General features: G+C 40.0%; 1 protein-coding gene across 1 annotated transcript in view; it reads left to right on the forward strand.

Moving 5' to 3' along the window:
- The first annotated feature begins 1,759 nt into the window (after nucleotides 1-1,759).
- The window catches only part of NFKBIE (NFKB inhibitor epsilon), a 43,124-nt gene continuing 25,164 nt past the window's right edge, over nucleotides 1,760-19,719 (forward strand). Inside the window, exon 1 of the mRNA XM_058189555.1 lies at nucleotides 1,760-2,324. Coding sequence (XP_058045538.1) covers nucleotides 1,945-2,324 — 380 coding nt within the window. The 5' untranslated portion in view covers nucleotides 1,760-1,944. The remainder of the gene's footprint in view (nucleotides 2,325-19,719) is intronic.

The following is a 19,719-nucleotide window of genomic DNA, read 5'->3' on the forward strand; positions in this document are numbered from 1 at the left end:
TTTGCTATGGCTAAAATGCAATACATAAAACTTTACAACTATTACATATGTAATCCAGTAATTCACTTGGTCAAATTCTTATGTGTGCACAATGTGTATACAATGAGCAGTTTAAAAAAAAGTGTTTTGATAAATTTTTGCCTGCAAATCTGTTGTTGTGACTTTAGCTTTATTCTGGTTTTTGTACAAAATACAAAATACCTCAACTTAGGAGGTACAAATACCTCGAGTTAGGACCACAATTGAGGCCAAAAATTTTGTTGCAAAGTGAGATAGTTAAGTGAGTTTTGCCCCATTTTACAACTTTTCTTGCCACGGTTGTTAAGTGAATCACTGAAGTTGTTAAATTAATAATACAGTTGTTGAGTGAATCTGGCTTTCCCATTGACTATGCTTGTCAGAAGGTTGCAAAAGATGATCACCTGACTCCGAGACACTGCAATCATCATTAATACGAGTCAGTTGCCAAGCACCTAAATTTTGATCACATGACCAGGGGGATGCTGCAACCATTGTTAAGTGTGAAAAATGGTCTTGAGTTTCTTTTTTTCTTTTGTAACTTCCAAAGGTCACTGAATGAACTGTTGTTACGTTGGACACTACTTGTATTTGCATACAGCATTGAACACATGAAGCAGGTTGAAAGAGAGATGATTCCTGAATGTGAATGCATTTGCACGTGTACAAAGATCCCAAGAACTCAGGTTCTCTTCATGCTCTGGAACGCAGGTGGCAGGGCCAGCAAAATCCTTCTTTTCCTCTAAATAGGAATTGTCTGCTGTTTGCAATTCTATTGTGGCTGAGGACAGATCGGCTGAGGATCATACAGATTTACTAAGTTCAGCATCTAAAAACTGAAGAGCTGGGTTGCTTTCTAACGTCTGCCCCTGCCCCAGTTAGAGCTGTGTGCATAGAGAGTTGTGTCTGTAGAGATTCTCAGTCATCCAGGTCATGGCTGTCCCAAAGGTGCTTTTTCAGGAGGCAACTGGACTTTCTTCTTCTTTCTTTTGAAAACGTTTTGCTTCTCATCCAAGAAGCTTCTTCAGCTCTTGAGAGGATAGTGGGGAACAGAAGGATTTATATTCTTTGCGGACAGCTGGTAATCCTGTCAGAGCTGCCTCCTGAAAAAGCACCTTTGGGAGAGAGCTGTGTATGCAACGAAATTTCATTTTAATGTATGCCGATTATTGTGCATACAAAGTGACAATAAAGTTCTTCTAAGTCTGTAATTCAGTCAAGACTTCAGGCTGTTCCCACAATGTTAAGACATCTACCATAAACGAAAATGATAAAATGCCCACGGTACGTTATTAAATCAGGGAGGAAAAAAATGAAATAAATTCACACCCGACCTCAAAATCAATACATTCAACCTCGGTGACGTCGTCTCAATGCACAAATGCTATTCAGAAGAGTTCTGTGTTGGCATCTTCCTAAAGAGAAGAGGGCAAGTGTGACTTCAGGGTGGACAACTACTTTATACAACAGGGGTCTTCAACCTTGGTCCCTTTAAGACTTGTGGACTTCAACTCCCAGAGTTCCTCAGCCAGCTTTGCTGGCTGAGGGACTCTGGGAGTTGAAGTCCACAAGTCTTAAAGGGACCAAGGTTGGAGACCTTTGTTACAGAACAAACACTCGGGTTTCCCAAGGCCAGCGGAGGAGGAGGTCGTTTTCACTCGCGCCGCCAGGTGGCGCCTTCCCATGGGGGTGGGAGGGAGAAGAGGCGGATTTAATTGCGGCTGGGAGGAACCCGGGCGGAGCAGGCAGTCCTGCTTGCTGTTTCTTTTGCACGGGCTTTTTGGTTTGCTATGTTCTCGGCATGAGCTTTCCGCGGTTTTCACTTTGTCCTCGTTTTCGGACTTCGCGTGTGACGGTCTTCTAAACGCTAGGGCCCCCGCGTCTTTCCTGGGGGAAGAGCCTCGCCGGCTTCCTGCGCTGGGGACCATGTCGGAGATTCGGAGCTACGGGGAGAAGAAAGAGATGCTGCTGGAAGGCGGCGGCGGCGGCGGGGCGTACCTGGAAGAAGGACAGTGCGACTCGGGTATCGATTTTATCCGTTCCCTGAATGGCCAGCCTGGAGAAGCAGAGCCCCGGTCCCCGGCTGCCGGAAGGATCCCGCTGGATAAAATCCCTGGATCTCCCAGTCAAGGCAAAGAGGAACCGGCAGACGAAAGACTTGATTCGAGTTACGGCTCTTCCTCTATTGTGGAGTCCTTAACTGGGCTGCAAGGGGAGCCTAACCTTGAGAAGGAAGAGGAAGAGGAGGAGAGGCTCAGGCAGCAGCTGCTGGAGATCCTTGCTTTCCTATCCGAGGACGGAGACACGTGAGTGACTCCCGATGCGTCCCTATGTGCGCTTGACAGCCGGACGATGCGCGTTACGCCTTTGCTGCGCGATTCTTATTTGGCGTAACGAACCTTATTCCTGGAACCTGGAAGTTTAAGGGAGAGGAAGCCGTTTGCAGTTTTATGGGAAAAGTGAGGGGAAAGGGTTGCTTCCCGTATCACATTTGTGGGTTGGCCATACAAACAGGACCCTGCCTGCAGTCGCCCATGCACGTGTTTATCTGCAAGATGGAGAATACAGGAAAGACAGAGGCAGGGTTACAATATATTATGAGTTGGATGAACTCATCTGTTTTTTTAAGGTGACCCAACAGTTATTTAGAACTATTTATTAGGAACAATTGTGTCTGCCTGGGGGCAAAAAAGAAAAAGGTACGGTTTTTCACCCTGTATATCAAAAGGTGTATTTTGTAAGTTCTCATCCTATAGTAAGAAGCCTAGTCAGTATGTGCATAACTGTATTGAAACTACACACACACACATACACACAATGAAGCTGAGGTTTCGAACAGATGATAGGGAGAGAAAAAAAATATAAAACCCTGTTCCTCCTCTCACAACTTGCCATGTATTTACTAAATTTCTTGAGTCAGTGCAGGCTTGTGCTTCTGATAGGAGTTTCCTATATTTTTTATTTATTTATTTATTTATTTAGTCACCGTGCATATATATAGTACATATAACTATATGTTGTTAACCGGTCTGTATAGCTTGAAGTGGGAAAGTTGCTGAGGAACTCTACACACGGTGATCTGATCCAAAACTCTCTCCTAGCTAGGCATTCTTTGGAGAGATGGATGGGCTTCTAGCAATAGTGAGTTGGGGCTGTGATTGCAAGATCTTCTGACATTTGCTCCAGTCCAGTTCCATTCTCTTACTGTAAAGAGGGAAACATATTCACTTTAATTAACACTGCCATTAATTCACTCATATTTTTATACTTTTCTATGTACACTGAGCGCATATGCACCAAGACAAATTCCTTGTGTGTCCAATCACACTTGGCCAATAAAAAATTCTATTCTATCCTATCCTATCCTATCCTATCCTATCCTATCCTATCCTATCCTATCCTATCCTATCCTATTCTTCTTTATAGGCTAAGACCTGGTATTTGATAATTAGATCCCCTTTTCTTCTCTGCTGTGATCCTGCAGATTTGATTAACCTTCCCACCCCCCACAAATGGGCTTGTTACATGTATTGCTAGTCTTGCATGCCTAGAAGATAGGGGTTTTGTTCCATAGCATATGGAAAATGCAACATGGGCCTCATTTTTGGTTTCCATAAACAGAACAAATAATGTGGTGAAGAATGGTATGTTATTAAATAGCTTTTTATATCACTTCCTATCCAAAAGCATTTGCACAGTAAATTTGAACTAATATATAAACTACATGTAGTTAAATAGAAATGAGAAACAAACATTTCAGAGAAGATCTGAATGAAGAAAGAGCATGATAACTGGGGCTGGCATGACGTATAATCCCACACATCCGGAGGGAACCACATGGGAAAGATTGTAATACTATCTTACTTGCTTCTGCCCCATGTCTCTTCTCCTTTCCCTTGCCTGCTAAGTTTCCTCTTCCTTCCCCAGCATTGCTAATGTGATAAATGGGGGGGGGAGCTAAGTGAATCACAAATCATGAGTGGAGAAAGGTGTTGTGGGAAGAAAAAGCAGCTGCTGTTGCTTCCATGGTTCATTCTTGCTTTATTTTCTCTGCCAGGAAGGGGACCAAAAAAAAACCAAAAGCAAGCTAATTCCTTCCAGGAGTAAAAGCAATGGCAACAGGGTGCAGGCAAAAACCATGTATCCTAAGAGCTTCAGGCTCTTGTCCTCATCTCCTTTCTGCCTGAAATTCTTCCTAGGCTGCCTCCCTCTGCTTTAAACTTTTTCAGTGGCAACCTGTGTCCTGAAATTCAGAACTAACTTTGCTTATTGCTTTGGGCATCTCTAGTTTTCCTGGTTGTGCTAACCTTCTGCTGTGCTTTTCTCTAGCTGTGCAGGTTTTTTGATTGTGGCTGAGCTGGCTGGTTACAAGAAGCCTGTTAGCCAGCACCTCAGAAGGAGAGCAGGTTGGGAGTAGGCTAATGGAAGAAACGGAAATGATGGGGATGAATGCTTCTAGTCTGACCAGATATTTGCTCATGATGGGAAAACCTGGGGGGGGGGGATTTGCACTTTTCCTTCCTGTGGTTTTTTTCTTAGTTTAAGGAACTGGGACAGTTGACCTTCGGGAACAAATATAAAAGATATTCTCATTATAAAAGATATCCTGCTCTGCAAAATGCGAGTTACCTAAAGTTGTGGGTTGCAGGCAGGGGTTGAAATCCAGCAGGTTCTGACAGGTTCTGGAGAACCCGTAGCGGAAATTTTGAGCAATTCGGAAAACCAGCAAATCCCACCTCTGGCTAGCCCCAGAGTGGGGTAGGAATGGAGATTTTGCAGTATCCTTCCCCTGGAGTGGGGCAGGATTGGAGATTTTGCAGTATCCTTCCCCTGCCACACCCACCAAGCCACACCATGCCCACCAAGCCACGCCCACAGAACCGGTAGTAAAAAAAAAATTGGATTTCACCACTGATTGCAGGGTCAGAGTTTGGGGATGGGGTGAGCAGGCCGGGTTTCTCTCTTCCCAGCCCAGTGTAAGATATTTCATTACCCCTTTCTTCCTTAAACTTTAAAAAACCTGTATGTGTATTAAAGAAGCATGGAGTATGTGTCTTATTCCTCCCTGTTCCATTGAAAAGAGTAGCTGCTAGTTTGGTGGGTCTTTGGGCATCCAGCCTAGTAAAGCTAAAATTCTTTTTATTCACTATTTTCACAGCAATGGACAATGATCACTTCCTCATGACAGTTCTAATGATGAAAGAACAGGAGTTTGTGGCTTCAGATTTCTACTTCCTGTTTGTTTTTTTAATAGTTCCATAATGAAGCTGGTTCTTGAAGACTAGTGTTTGCAGCTCATATCTCTGGAACAGGACAGCGACATAGCATAGCTGGCTGGGGAATTGTGGGAGCTGAAGTCCACAAGTCATAAGTTAGATACCTTTACTTTAAATGGTATTTTTGCATACATATGTGAATCAATCTGATTCTCACACATGTGTAAATGTCAGATGATGATCTTTATGTATGAATGGCAGATGGAAACACAGAGACTATTTAGTATAGGTTTACACTTACTTTTTATTTTAGTATTTTAGTATGTATTCCATTGTCCTTTGAAAAGACTGTGAAAAGGTTGGGAAATGAAATACCTGCATGCTTATTTTCTAGTGTTCTTTTGCCGATCCCCCCCACCCGTACCCTATAAACCCAGGGTGCTTCCCCCCCCCCTCCCATAATTCTGAATTTGTGTTGTAATTAATTTATTTAAATGAGAAATTTATTTTATTTTATTTTTATTTTATTACATTTTTATACCGCCCTTCTCCCGAAGGACTCAGGGCGGTGTACAGCCAGAAATAAAATACAAGATATATACAATTAAAATGAATTAAAATATAGCAATTACTAAACGGCTGATAATTAAAAATGAATTTAAAATTTAAAATATTAATAAAACCCCAATATAAAATCAAACTATTATGCCAGTCCCGCTTGAATAAATAAATATGTTTTTAGCTCACGACGGAAGGTCCGAAGATCAGGCACTTGACGTAGGCCAGGGGGGAGTTCATTCCAGAGCGTCGATGCTCCCACAGAGAAGGCCCTACTCCTGGGGGCCGCCAGCCGACATTGTTTGGCAGACGGCACCCTGAGGAGACCCTCTCTGTGAGAGCGTACGGGTCGGTGGGAGGCAAAAGGTAACAGCAGGCGGTCTCGTAAGTACCCGGGTCCTAAGCCTAAATCCATTGCTTCTTTCTAGTTTAAAGGTTATTAAATAGTTCCTGTGGAAAAGTGAGGAACTGTGATGGCAAGGCAAACAGGCAAGTGAGTGCAGGTAGACCTCGACTTACAACAGTTCATTTAGTGACCGTTTGAACGTTGACCATTGACCGTTCAACGATACTGAAAAAAATGACTTCTGACCATCTTTCACACTTACAACCTTTGCAGCATCCCCATGGTGATGTGATCAAAATTCAGACGCTTGACATCCTATTTAGGACAGTTGCAGTGTCATGTGATCATCTTTTGCTACCCTCTGACACGGGTCTCCAACCTTGGCAACTTTAAGACTCGTGGACTTCAACTCCCAGAGTTCCTCAGCCAGCAAAACTGGCTGAGAAACTCTGGGAGTTGAAGTCCACGAGTCTTAAAGTTGCCAAGGTTGGAGACCCCTGCTCTGACACGCAATATCAATGGGGAAGCCAGAGTCACTTAACAATCGTGTTACGAATTTAACAGCTGCAGCAATTCACTTAACAAATGTGGCAAGAAAAGTTGTAAAATGGGACAAAACTCATTTAACAATTTCTCACTTAGCAACCTAAATTCTGGGCTCAATTGTGGTCGCAAATCAAGGACTATCGGCATAGTCAAAGATCACCTTTTCAGGAACTGTCTCACCTCGTTTGTAGTAAGTTGATTTCTCCCATAGACTTACCCTTCCCTATGAAAACCACAGAATTTTAATTTAAGGTATGTTAGAGTTAATCCCCGAAACGTGGCTGATCACAAATTGTTCTGAGCATAGAATCTAGAGGTTATCTTGCAAGCTGTTTGGGCAACACCACCCTAAGGCCAGTAAACCAGTTCGCCAGCAGCCATCTTCTATTTACAGCTAATAGTAGAGATGGCCGTGTTCTTGTCTTAACATACTAAAAGAAGTAAGGGAGCATCAATTGGAAACATTGGCAAAAAAACGGAAAGACAGAACGCTATGCAGATATTTGTACGGACAGCACTTTTGCAGGCTATTACAAATTGGTGACAATTGTGGAAAAACAATGAGAATTACCAGGTAACCTTCAATGACAAGATGTGCAACTCTGATTTAAACTTTGAGAGGGGACAACCAATTATAATTTTAATTGTAATTACAATGCCAGGAATCAGTGCATGTGAGTTTGTCTTCCAACTGGATATCCAGTGCTTGTTGACCAAAGATATGGAAGACCACTTGCTTTTCTACCTCAGAAATTTGAAGTCTTGGATCAACTCCAGGAAGGAGAAGGAAACCATGGACAGTTGTCCCAATGACTGGTGCTAACAATGGAATTGGATACTCTCCTCTTTTTAATGAGAGACCCTGAGAACCATCTTAGTGTGGCTCTTTGCTTTGCTTCAGAGTGAGGATTAGTCCATGCAGCCCCCACTTAACAAAACATGGGATTCCCCCAACTAAGTAGTAATCTGAGAAACTGCGTGGAAACTGTTGTAGCTATTTTGAATACGGCTTGAGCTCTAGTGGGAGGAGGAGGTGTCAGGGAAGCCTAACACTATAGCGTGGGGGTTTTGTCTTAATGCTCTACTAACTGGTAGGAAATCACATGACAGCTGCTCTAGAATGAAGGTGGAGTAGAAAATGGGAAGGTGACAGAGTTTATTTAAATATCCTTTCAGGGGCTTTTTTCAGTTTTCATGTGGTACTTCCTATACATAACAGTACTTAAGGCTGATTTGACTTCTGTGCACCAAGTGGAACATATGGTTGGGAGAGATGTGCACGGTTTTACTTAGCCTTTATGGTAAGCACATATTCCGGTTAAATACTTATTTCCATGATATGTTTGTGACTGAAATAATCCCGACTACCTTCAGTGATTCCCTTCGTTTTTCTAACGTAAACTAAGCATGTTACTCCTGGGGGGGAATTAATAATCTCCTTACAGTAGTTGAGATAGGATTTTGTCATCTGGTCTTAGCTGAGCAAGCAGATAGAAACCATAATGTGTGAGCATCAGGTGATACTTGGAAGTTTCGAAACATGACTGAAAGTTACGTGGGGATGATTGTACCATTCATACTCAAATTCTGACCATGAATGTGAAGAGGGGATAATTTCGGGGTAGCCATCCCCCCCGTCCCCCCACTGCATGTTTGACTCAAGAAATCCTTCACATTACTGTCAATCAGAATGTGCTATTCTGTGGAGAATGTTAATATGCTAGTATTTATATGCATATTTTGGTACATGTGTAGTCTCTAATAAATGTATGGGTGGTAAGAGGAAAACAAGGTTAACCTCACTACATTTTCAGTGTATGAAGGATTCATGTAAAATCCTTTAAAAATTCTCAGTCATGTATATGATATGTTTTCTTGACTGTGCAGAAGACTGAGCAAAATTTCATAATACTGTAAACATTATAACTGGTTGGAGGAAATCTGTGCTGGAGGAGATTTGTCCGTGGCCCCCCCCTCCCAAAAAAATCAGAAATCTAGTGTTACTTTTCTAATTAACAAATGTTATTAAATGAAATAAAGTTTCATGAGTTACAGGGTACTTCATCAGGTGCACAGAGTGGCTGCACTAATGTAGGATTTAAATTGGCTTGAGATGGGGAAGAAAAGAGGGGAAGGCAGGATGCGAATGCTGAGACCGGTTACATGTGGTGTTCCAGTCCTTATCAATCAACAACTGTAATGAATTAAACTTAAAATTGTTGGACTGCTGGGTCTGGAATGACCAGACCCATTGATTCATTGATTGATTGATTTAGCATATGGCATATCATACATGGATTAGCAATATGAATTAGCATTTCAATTAGATTAATAGAACCCAATAAAATATAAATGTTAAAAAGATCTATGTTCAAATACCAATGTCTAGGCCATCTAACCATTGAAGCGCAGCACTTTTTATATTAAAAACAAACAAACACCAGATACTCGAGCAGTGTATGCCTCAGCTTACACCCAGTCATGATATGATACAGTTTGATGTGGGACCCCACAGTCAGTCTGAGGGGAGGACACTCTGCCCCATTTGTACAAAGAGTCCCAGCAGGTGTCATGTGAGATGCAAATCCTTTTCAGGGTTGTCCATTGCTAACTTGGTAGTTCAAAGCCTGGCACCTTTTTGGTGGGGTCATTTGTATGTCTTCCTGACCAGACTGGTATGGTCCAGAAGAAAAAAAAATGAGATGCTATGTGGAATATCCCACAAAATGTTTTGCACATCTGTTGTATACCATGTCACATGAGCAAGATAACTTAAATAAATAACAAATGCTAGTTTCTAGAAATGAAGAAATAAAGAACCTACTAAATAAAGAAATAATGAACCAATAAATGAATGAATAAGTAACTGCTGGTAGGGAGCATTATGGAAGATGCTATTGTCATTTTGTTTATATTTGGGAGTTTCCAGAGTACTGGTACATCTGGTGGTCAACTACTATACAGGATTTAATTTGCTGGATAAGATCAGCTGTTGGGCTTATCTAAGTTTTAGTTTTTTATCTAGAGTAGCTTTTGCCTGTTGCACATTTTCTAATTCCATTTCAATCTAGCTTGGATTTTCAAAGATCCTGATTGATGCATGATCCTTACCTGGAGGAAGATGGGAATGTAACATTGCTCTACGTTATATTGCTAGATGATAAATGTGGGATGGCATGGTGACATAATAATTTTGTTTCTTTTTGAAAGGTTAGTTTCAAGAAAAAAGAAAATATAATGTAGCTTATATTAGTTTATAAGGCTCCATTAAGTTCATTTTATTTTTCATAACCCTATAGTACTATATGTAATCACTGGTTTCCAGCAGTGGTGGGTTTCAAAAAATTTTTCTACTGGTTCTGTGAGTGTGGCTTGGTGGGCGTGACATGGTAAGTGTGAAGGCTACTGTAAAATGTCCATTCCCTCCCCAATCTAGGGGAAGGTTACTGCAAAATTCCCATTTCCTCCCGATCAGCTGGGACTTGGGAGGCAGAGAATAGATGGGGGTGGGGCCAGTCAGAATTTTTACTACTGGTTCTCCGAACTACTCAAAATTTCTGCTACCGGTCAGAACCTATTGAAACCCACCTCTGGTTTCCAGCATATAATACTAGCATACTCGATAATATTATACAAAACTAAAAATTTGCAGTGAGATATGAGCAGTCGATATTTAGCTCTATTTCTATGTATCATGATAGTTAGGCTATGCTAATAAAGGGCCTAGATTTGGGTTTGATTAGGATCATAAACATTAATGCAAACAAATGCAACAAGACATGCATATTATATATGTCTATATATATATGGAGATTCTCAACCATCTAGGTCATGGTTGTCCCAAAGGTGCTTTGCAAAAGACAACCGGGCTTCCTTAGTTTTTTCTTGAAAATGTTTCACTTCTCATTCAAAAAGTGTCTTTAGTTCTAACTGAATGATGGGGAATGGAAGGATTTATATTCTTTGCAGTCATCTGGTCATTAGCACTTTGAATGTCAGTTGGTGGTTAGCTCTCTGAGAGTTGTTGAGGCCACTTGGGGGTTTTATCTGTACCCTCAGGGTCACCTGAGTCTGAGTGCAAATGGGTGTGGAACCTTCTTGGTACTGCTGAAAGGGGGTGTTGTAGACAGGAGATAGGTGGTGTCATATCCTTCCCACTCTGTTGAGGAAGGACTATACATGGATGGTCTCTTTTACCCCTCTTTTAAACTAGTGGGCCTCTTCTGTCCATAATGTGGACTTTGCTGTCTTCAAAAGACCTTTGTCTTTCAAATGCTTTGTTTTTTAAGAAAAAAGCTAAGAAAGTCCAGTTGCCTTTTGAAAAGCACCTTTGGAATATGCATTATAGTTAGTTTATCCTTGAAACAAGTGGTGGAATTCAGATTTTTTTTACTACCGGTTCTGTGGGCGTGGGTTGGTGGGCGTGGTGTGGGTTGGTGGGCATGGCAGGGTAAGATTACTGCAAAATCCCCGTTCCCTCCCCACTCCTGGGGGAAGGATATTGCAAAATCTCCATTCCCACCCCACTCTGGGGCCAGCTAGAGGTGGTATTTGCCGGTTCTCCGAACTACTCAAAATTTCCGCTACTGGTTCTCCAGAACCTGTCAGAACCTGCTGAATAGCACCCCTTCTTGAAAGAGCAAGAGACTACCTGATCAGCCTTGAGCTCCAAGTAATAACTGTGTCTTATTGTGTGTTCTGTCAGGTGGACTGATTACAACCATAGCTGCAAAAGGACAGTCTGGCTGGACTATTCCAAAGCTTAGTGACCTCTTGAGTGGATTACTGTAGTGAATGGTCACCTGCAGCCTGGAAGATGCATGTAGCTCTTAAGACATGTTTTTAGCATCCAATCCCTTTATAGTCTACCCTTGCAGATCAGTCTGGAAACTGGTGCTACTCCAAAGGCTGGCTACCAGGATTTTAACTGGACAGCCAGTTGGAATCATTATATTCTAACTGAGAGCTTCAGTGGTTGCATGTTTGCTTCCCATCCCAATTCATGGAACTGGAGCTGGTGCTAGTTTCTAAAGCCTAGGTGGTTTATGGCATCATTATCTGTAAGTGCTGGAGTCTTCATGTCCACCTAGAGTCATTTTGGCAAGATGGCTGGGCATACAAGTTTAATAAAAAATTAAATAAGTGCTCAACTCTTAAGAACATCTGGTGATGATGCTCTCCATGAATTGCCAAAAGGCGCCTAATAGCAGCTTTTTGGATTAAAAACATTTACTAAAAGGGAAAAAGCTTTTATGAGCCGCAGCTCACTTCATCAAATGCAGCAAGAGTTATATTTTTTAATAAACCATATTACCATAGTTGGAAAAGGTGCTATCAGGTTCCTCATGTGTTTTTGGCCATCATAGACTAGCACTAGATTTTCATCTACAAAGTATTGCTTTTGACCAAGGCGGGAAGATTCCTTTTTGGGCCTCTCACATGATAGATAGAACATCCTTCCCATAGAAATATGACTTGACTGGGCAAACTTTTTAGTGCCAGATTTATATTTTTATGTTAAAAGCTCAGTGATCTAAGCTACATTAGATTTACTTGCACAGTATGTTAAATTGGATTATATTGATTAGACTATACAACAGCCTTTAAAATTCTTCAGTGATCCTTGCATGAAGAGTGTGTTATATAGTCATGAGAATTAGTTTGGTGTGGTGGTTAAGGCACTGAGCTAGAAACCAGGAAACTTAGACACAAAGTGAGGTGGGTGATCTTGGGCCAGCATCTCTCCCTCAGCCCTAGGAGGGAAGCAATGGCAAATCGCTTCTGAAATGTTGCCAAGAAAACTTTTAGGGACTTATCACCAAGAGTCAACACTGACTCTTAAGCAAAACACAAACAAACAGACACATTTTACACTCTCCTGCTATTTACAAGGCTGGTAGAACAACCATTACCACCATCTGCTACTTTTATAGACCTGCTGAATATACCACTTCATCCCTTTACCTGCTATACAACTGACAGTGACTCAGTGAGAAAACTTATTAAATTCTCACTATTCCCCATAAGGCTAGAGAGCTGTTCATTGTTGACAATAATCAGCAGTCTGATTGCATGTATAGCAGTTTCCCAGAATGTAAGGTGTAGTATGGTAATATATAGTGATATAAGCCACCCAGAATTACTCTGTATAGTGAGACAGGTGCCGTGTAAAATTAATAAATAAATAAACAAAATATGAAAAAGTAGGATACTCCTGAAAACAACAATAAATCAAATACAATAGTGCTCCTAAACCTTTTATCTCAAGTTCCTTCTTTTCACATTATCCAACAAAGATGCAGGCACTTTTCATAAATATTTATTTCTGTATTTAGCCTCACTAGAACATCACACCAATGTGTTCTTTGCACTACTGAATGTAAGTTTCCAGAATATGAGAAGGATATTGGATATAATGAACAGAAACTGGTTGAAATAGTTTTGACATTTGAAGAACATAAATATGTTCATGAAATGTACTGTTGACCCTAAGGTAAAAGTAATTTTCTGATGTTTTCACCTTCAGATGCCTATATTCTAAAATGCTATACATCTCTTGCTACTATGAGACTCTCTAGTTATTTATTTACTTAGAAAGGTGTGTAAAACTCTAGGAATGCTGCAAAACTTAAATAGCAGGGAGCAGTCTGTTGATTAGGATGTAAGATTTTATAAATACTAAAAATATTGCAAATGTTACTACTGAAAAATATCATTCCTTCGCAGAAGAGGTCAGAATGATGACCTTAAAAAAATTAACACAAAGGAAGCATGGAATTCCCCTTCTGTTTCTTTATTTTGAGAGAGAGATGATTGTTGAAACAACAAATTCAATATTTCCTTCCTTTTGTTTTCTTACTCTTATTATTAACAGCTCGAATGTTAGCAAATGGTAGCATTGTCCACTTTGGGGAGAATCACATAGTATATTTTGTTTTTAGTAGTGTGGTTTCTCGTATTTTTAAAAAGTTTCTGATGATGCAAGAATATGATTTCTAACATGAATCCCTCCAGATTGTTTGTCCTACATCTTCCATCATTCTTGACAATTGGCCAAGCTGGCTGAGGTCAATGAGAGTTGGAGGCTAAAACAACTAGGGGTATGTATGTCTGGAAGGCTTGTATGTACTTCTAATCTCACATATATTAAGCCAACAGAATTCAACCAATTCAGAAATGAGCCAGTAGAACATTTGTCTTGAATCCAAAACAATCTGAATTTAATGCTCAATTATTCTAGTTAGGGTGAAATAGTAGGCGATAGAAAAAGCTGTGTCTGAAGTCCTAGAAACCATTTGCCAGTCAGAATCAATAATACCTGATTTACTATATTATTATTTTGTAAGTTTTTAACAGAATAGGAGAGCGTTCCTGATTAATCTCTCCCAATTCTGCACACATTACTCTAGTAATTTCTAATATACCAATTTCCAGATGTTTTGGAATTATTGCTTTCAACATTTTAAGCCCTGTGTTGTAGCCCAGACAATAGGCAGTTCTGCACAGTTGATCCCTTTTGCCTTAAGGCTGCCTTCCTCTAATCCCAGTGCTATTACAAAGAAGTTGACATTTCTTGCAGACTATTCAGTTGTGAAATACACCATGCTGTACAAAGAATTGCTGAGCTACTGTCTGAATATCAATGCTAAAGGCACCTCTGCTATTTTGTAATCTGAATATTAGTGAGATGCACGTTGGTCGATTGTCTTAGAAAGGAAGAATATATATGGGTCTTGGAATCCAGCCTCAATTGAATTCCAGTCACCTTTCATAAATTTGGAGGCTTCTGTCTTTGCCAGCTTTTTTATCTCTGAGTGATAATGTGATATCTGATCTACAGAAAGCCTCTGGCAATTTATTGAAACTATGATGGATGCCATCCTACTTTGCTTGTTTCGTTTAGATGTTGTTCCTGGATTCCATTAACATGGATTCCATACAACTAGGCTAGGAAATGAAAAGTGATGAGAAAATTACATGAAGAGCTTTGCATAGCAAAGAGGAGCTAATAGTAGAACTGGGCTCCTCTTCTGTTCTCTCATCTCATTCAGCCAATTTGGGAGGGCGGAATTACAGCTTCAACCTTGGCTCGGCAACTGGGTTATTCCCTAGCTTGGCAGGTGTACAATAGTTCCGCTTTCTTCCCACTTCACAGTGTAATATCCAGGGCAAGGTCAAGTAAACCGCAGCTGAAGCTTCACTCCCACCCTTCCTTGCCTCATGACATGTTTGATCAGGGGCTTCCCGCATTGACATGGCAACATTCCCACTCACTGTCTTAGTGTACATTTACGAATTTTCCACAGATGCACTTTTCCCATGAATTTTACTCAGGCAACAAATGTCCTCTGTTTTGGATGATAACTGGAGTTGTTCTCCTAGAAAAAAAAAAGTATTTTGAAATCAGATAATTGCGCATGTGAGGTATTTATGTGCTTTTATCCAGTTTAACATTTTTGTTGAGTTATAAAATATTGTAAAATACAAAAGTAAATAGAAAAGCAGTAGGGAAGAAAAGGGGGAAGAGAAGTGAGGAAAGATAAGAGAAAAAAAAGAAAAAGGAGCATTGACTTCCGACTCTCTCTGTTACAGTAAAATAAGGCATTAACATCAAATCACAACTTTTTGCTTTTTCATAATAATATAAACAAGCCATTTCTGTAAAGATCTATCAGTCTAATCGGTAAAACCCAAAATCAAAGTTTCATTCTTTTCCACATCAAGCACAAAGTTCAGAAGCGGTCTTCATGTGGAAACAAAAGTACTTACATTCTTTTCTTTAATCAAAGTAGTCAGTTTTGGCATTTCAGCCAACTCCATCAACTTCTGCAACCATTCATCCATAGTAGGAATCAAAGTGTTCTTCCATTTTTGTACATACAATAGTCTTGTTGCTGTCTATACATATATATAACAACCAAGTTCCAGATTTTTTCTCCAGTTCTTTTTCCATTAGGCCCAAAAGGAAAAGTTTATGTGCTTTTAAAAACCACACAGAGAAGTAAGCAGCTGGGTAGTGCGGCTGCTTTTCTAGTGTATTGGTGCGGAATGCAACCATGCAAGCGATACTGGCTGCCCCAAGAAGGGCACATGTAACACACTTGCTCTGCCAACTGCATTGGGTGCTGGTTTGCTACCGGATCCAATTCATGGTGTTGGTTATTATCTATAAAGCCCTACGTGACATAGAGCCAGGCTTCCAATAGAACTGGCTTTGCCCCATCACATCAGCCCTTGTCACTTGATTAAGCAGGAAAGGTATGCTGGAGACTCCATCAAAGAATTTTGACTGGCAGGGTCTAGGAAGACAGCCTTCTCTGCTACCACCCCTGCATTATGGAATATCCTCCCTGCCCACCCCCACACACAAAAAAGATGAGGTCGACTCTCACTCTCCTGGCCTTCTGCAAAGGGGTCAAAACTTGGCACTGTGGCCTTGCATGAGTGACCCTGGGGCTGGCTGTCCCCATGAGAACCCAGTGTCCAACTTGGAATTTTTGTACCTTTTTCAAATTTCATTTATAATTTTAAAAATGTTTTAATCTTAAATTAATTTTAATTAATTAGGGAGGAGCCGTGATGGTGCAGTGGTTAGAATGCAATATTACAGGCTGATTCTCCCCACAGCCAGGAGTTCGATCTTGATTGTTTTTCCATCCTTCCAAGGACAGTAAAATGAGGACCCAGATTGTTAGAGATAACATGTTGACATTGTAAACCACTCAGAGAGTGCTGTAAAGCACAGTGGAGCAGTATGTAAATCTAACTGCTAGTGCTAAGTGCTGTTAATATCTCAATGTCAATTTTATACAATATATTACTTTTTTTTATTATTTACATTTATATCCCGCCCTTCTCCGAAGACTCAGGGCGGCTTACAGTGTGTAAGGCAATAGTCTCATTCTATTTGTATATTTACAAAGTCAACTTATTGCCCCCCCAACAATCTGGGTCCTCATTTTACCTACCTTAATAAAGGATGGAAGGCTGAGTCAACCTTGGACCTGGTGGGACTAGAACCTGCAGTAATTGCAGGCAGCTGTGTTTTAATAACAGGCTTCTTACAGCCTGAGCCACACCGCGGCCCCGATTACTATATTGTATGCTGCCCAGAGCTGCTATCTGAGGAACTGGGTGATTTAGAAATAGGAAATATAAATAATTTTTTAAAAAAATTCTGCTTAGCCCTTTCTCTCTCCTCCATCTGATTTTTTACTAGTTGATGCCAGACCAATATTCAGTCCTGCCTCTCCTACCAATTAGAATCAGAAATATAGAGATGTTTTTCTTTCTTAGTGAAAGATTCCCACAATTTATTTTATATCTTGAAGAAAATTTTGGGCTTTATGGAAGACACATTTTTTGTGTGCATGTGAATTGGCACTTACAAAATGCTCTCTCAGCTGAAAATACTTGTAATTTAATTATCATGATGAATAGTTGGAAATATACTGCAGTCAATGTTTGCTCTGTATTCTTTTCAGAAGAAGCCTGATGCTTCAGTGGACAGTGACTATTCTAACGCCTTGCAAATGTGGATTTCATAGGCCTGAGACACACATTGTCAAATGATAAAGTGGAATCTTAAGATGATAGAATAGCATTTCATGAAAGGAGAAGGCATTTCCCTGCAAGATGAAGGTAGCATATTGGATGGATATTAGTATAGATATTCTAGATTTCTTGTTCTGCTTTTTGGTTAAGTAAGGAAAACATTATTGATTGCTCATTTTCAGAGTCTGAATATAGATTATTTCAGTATTTCTCATCCCTGGCAACTTGAAGATGTATGGACTATAACTCCCAGAATTCCCCAGTCAGCAATGCTAGCTGGGGAATTCTGGGAATTGAAGTCCACACATTTTCAAGCTGTGCTGTGTTGTGCTGTGCTGACTTGAAATGGTAGAAATTGTAGTGCAACTATTTTTAAAGAAAATGTTAGCGAAACCATTTGGTAGAGTTACATGAGATGGGCTTCTGTTCCAGAAAGATCTGTAATTTAATTTAATCAGATGCTTGGATCTCATCTTTTCCATTCATCCTGAAGTTTGAGAAAGAGGAAACCTGTGGAACCTATGCATCTGCATGGATTCCATATTTCTTAATTACTTGTGTGATGAGAGGGGGGGAGGGGGGGAGAGAGAATGAATATGCCACCAGTGACTTTGAAGGATGAAGAGTCCCAAGGCCTAGTTTACTTATAGATTTAACTGCTTGTAGTCTTAACTACTATTCAATCACATTGGCTTGTTGCATCCCCTTTAAATCCTCCCCCCAAGCTTGCAATGGGCCAGTCTTCTTTTAAAATAGAGCTGGCTGGTCTTGCTAATTGAGTATGCTTGGAGAAGTCATAGAATCCTGTTTTTCTTGCATTGCATTGCCAGATAAAGGAGGCAGTGGTTAAAGTTCACTTGAAATTGCTTTGGAAATTCCCTGCTCTAATGGACATACAATTAGAAAAAAGTCACGGGAACTTTGTTTTTATATAACTGAGATGTAGCAAGATTATTATTTGCTTAAGCGTGAAAAGGCTCAAAACTATCTACAAGGGAGGAATGGTTGGTGAAGATGATGGAACTTGCACAGATGGCTAAATTAACTTCTTTGGTTAGAGAAGAGGCAACGTTTATCTTTACTGCTGACTGAAAATGCCTTATAGACTTTGTGCATGAAAAGGAAAAAAATGAACTCATGGTTTATGGTTCTGATGATTAGGCATTATTTATTTATTTATTTATTTATTCGTACTTTTATACCGCCCTATCTCCCTAGGGACTCAGGGCAGTGTACAGCCATATAAAAACACATAAATATACAAAGTAAAACATTCATCTAAAAAACTTATTATATAGGCCAAAATTTAAAATAGACATATAAACAATAAAACCCAATTTAAAACCAAATCTAAAATTTAGACATTTAAAATTTTAAATTTTTTTTAAAAAAAATCTAGTCCAGTCCTGCGCAAATAAATAGATGTGTCTTGAGCTCGCGGAAGGTCCAAGGTCAGGAAGTTGACGAAGTCCTGGGGAAGCTCTGTTCCAGAAAGATCTGTAATTTAATTATCATGATGAATAGTTGGAAATATACTGCAGTCAATGTTTGCTCTGTATTCTTTTCAGAAGAAGCCTGATGCTTCAGTGGACAGTGACTATTCTAACGCCTTGCAAATGTGGATTTCATAGGCCTGAGACACACATTGTCAAATGATAAAGTGGAATCTTAAGATGATAGAATAGCATTTCATGAAAGGAGAAGGCATTTCCCTGCAAGATGAAGGTAGCATATTGGATGGATATTAGTATAGATACATATTCTAGATTTCTTGTTTTGCTTTTTGGTTAAGTAAGGAAAACATTATTGATTGCTCATTTTCAGAGTCTGAATATAGATTATTTCAGTATTTCTCATCCCTGGCAACTTGAAGATGTATGGACTATAACTCCCAGAATTCCTCAGTCAGCAATGCTAGCTGGGGAATTCTGGGAATTGAAGTCCACACATTTTCAAGCTGTGCTGTGTTGTGCTGTGCTGACTTGAAATGGTAGAAATTGTAGTGCAACTATTTTTAAAGAAAATGTTAGCGAAACCATTTGGTAGAGTTACATGAGATGGGCTTCTGTTCCAGAAAGATCTGTAATTTAATTATCATGATGAATAGTTGAAAATATACTGCAGTCAATGTTTGCTCTGTATTCTTTTCAGAAGAAGCCTGATGCTTCAGTGGACAGTGACTATTCTAACGCCTTGCAAATGTGGATTTCATAGGCCTGAGACACACATTGTCAAATGATAAAGTGGAATCTTAAGATGATAGAATAGCATTTCATGAAAGGAGAAGGCATTTCCCTGCAAGATGAAGGTAGCATATTGGATGGATATTAGTATAGATATTCTAGATTTCTTGTTCTGCTTTTTGGTTAAGTAAGGAAAACATTATTGATTGCTCATTTTCAGAGTCTGAATATAGATTATTTCAGTATTTCTCATCCCTGGCAACTTGAAGATGTATGGACTATAACTCCCAGAATTCCC

Source organism: Ahaetulla prasina, chromosome 1 (assembly GCF_028640845.1).
Source record: "Ahaetulla prasina isolate Xishuangbanna chromosome 1, ASM2864084v1, whole genome shotgun sequence".
Classification (NCBI taxonomy): domain Eukaryota; kingdom Metazoa; phylum Chordata; class Lepidosauria; order Squamata; family Colubridae; genus Ahaetulla; species Ahaetulla prasina.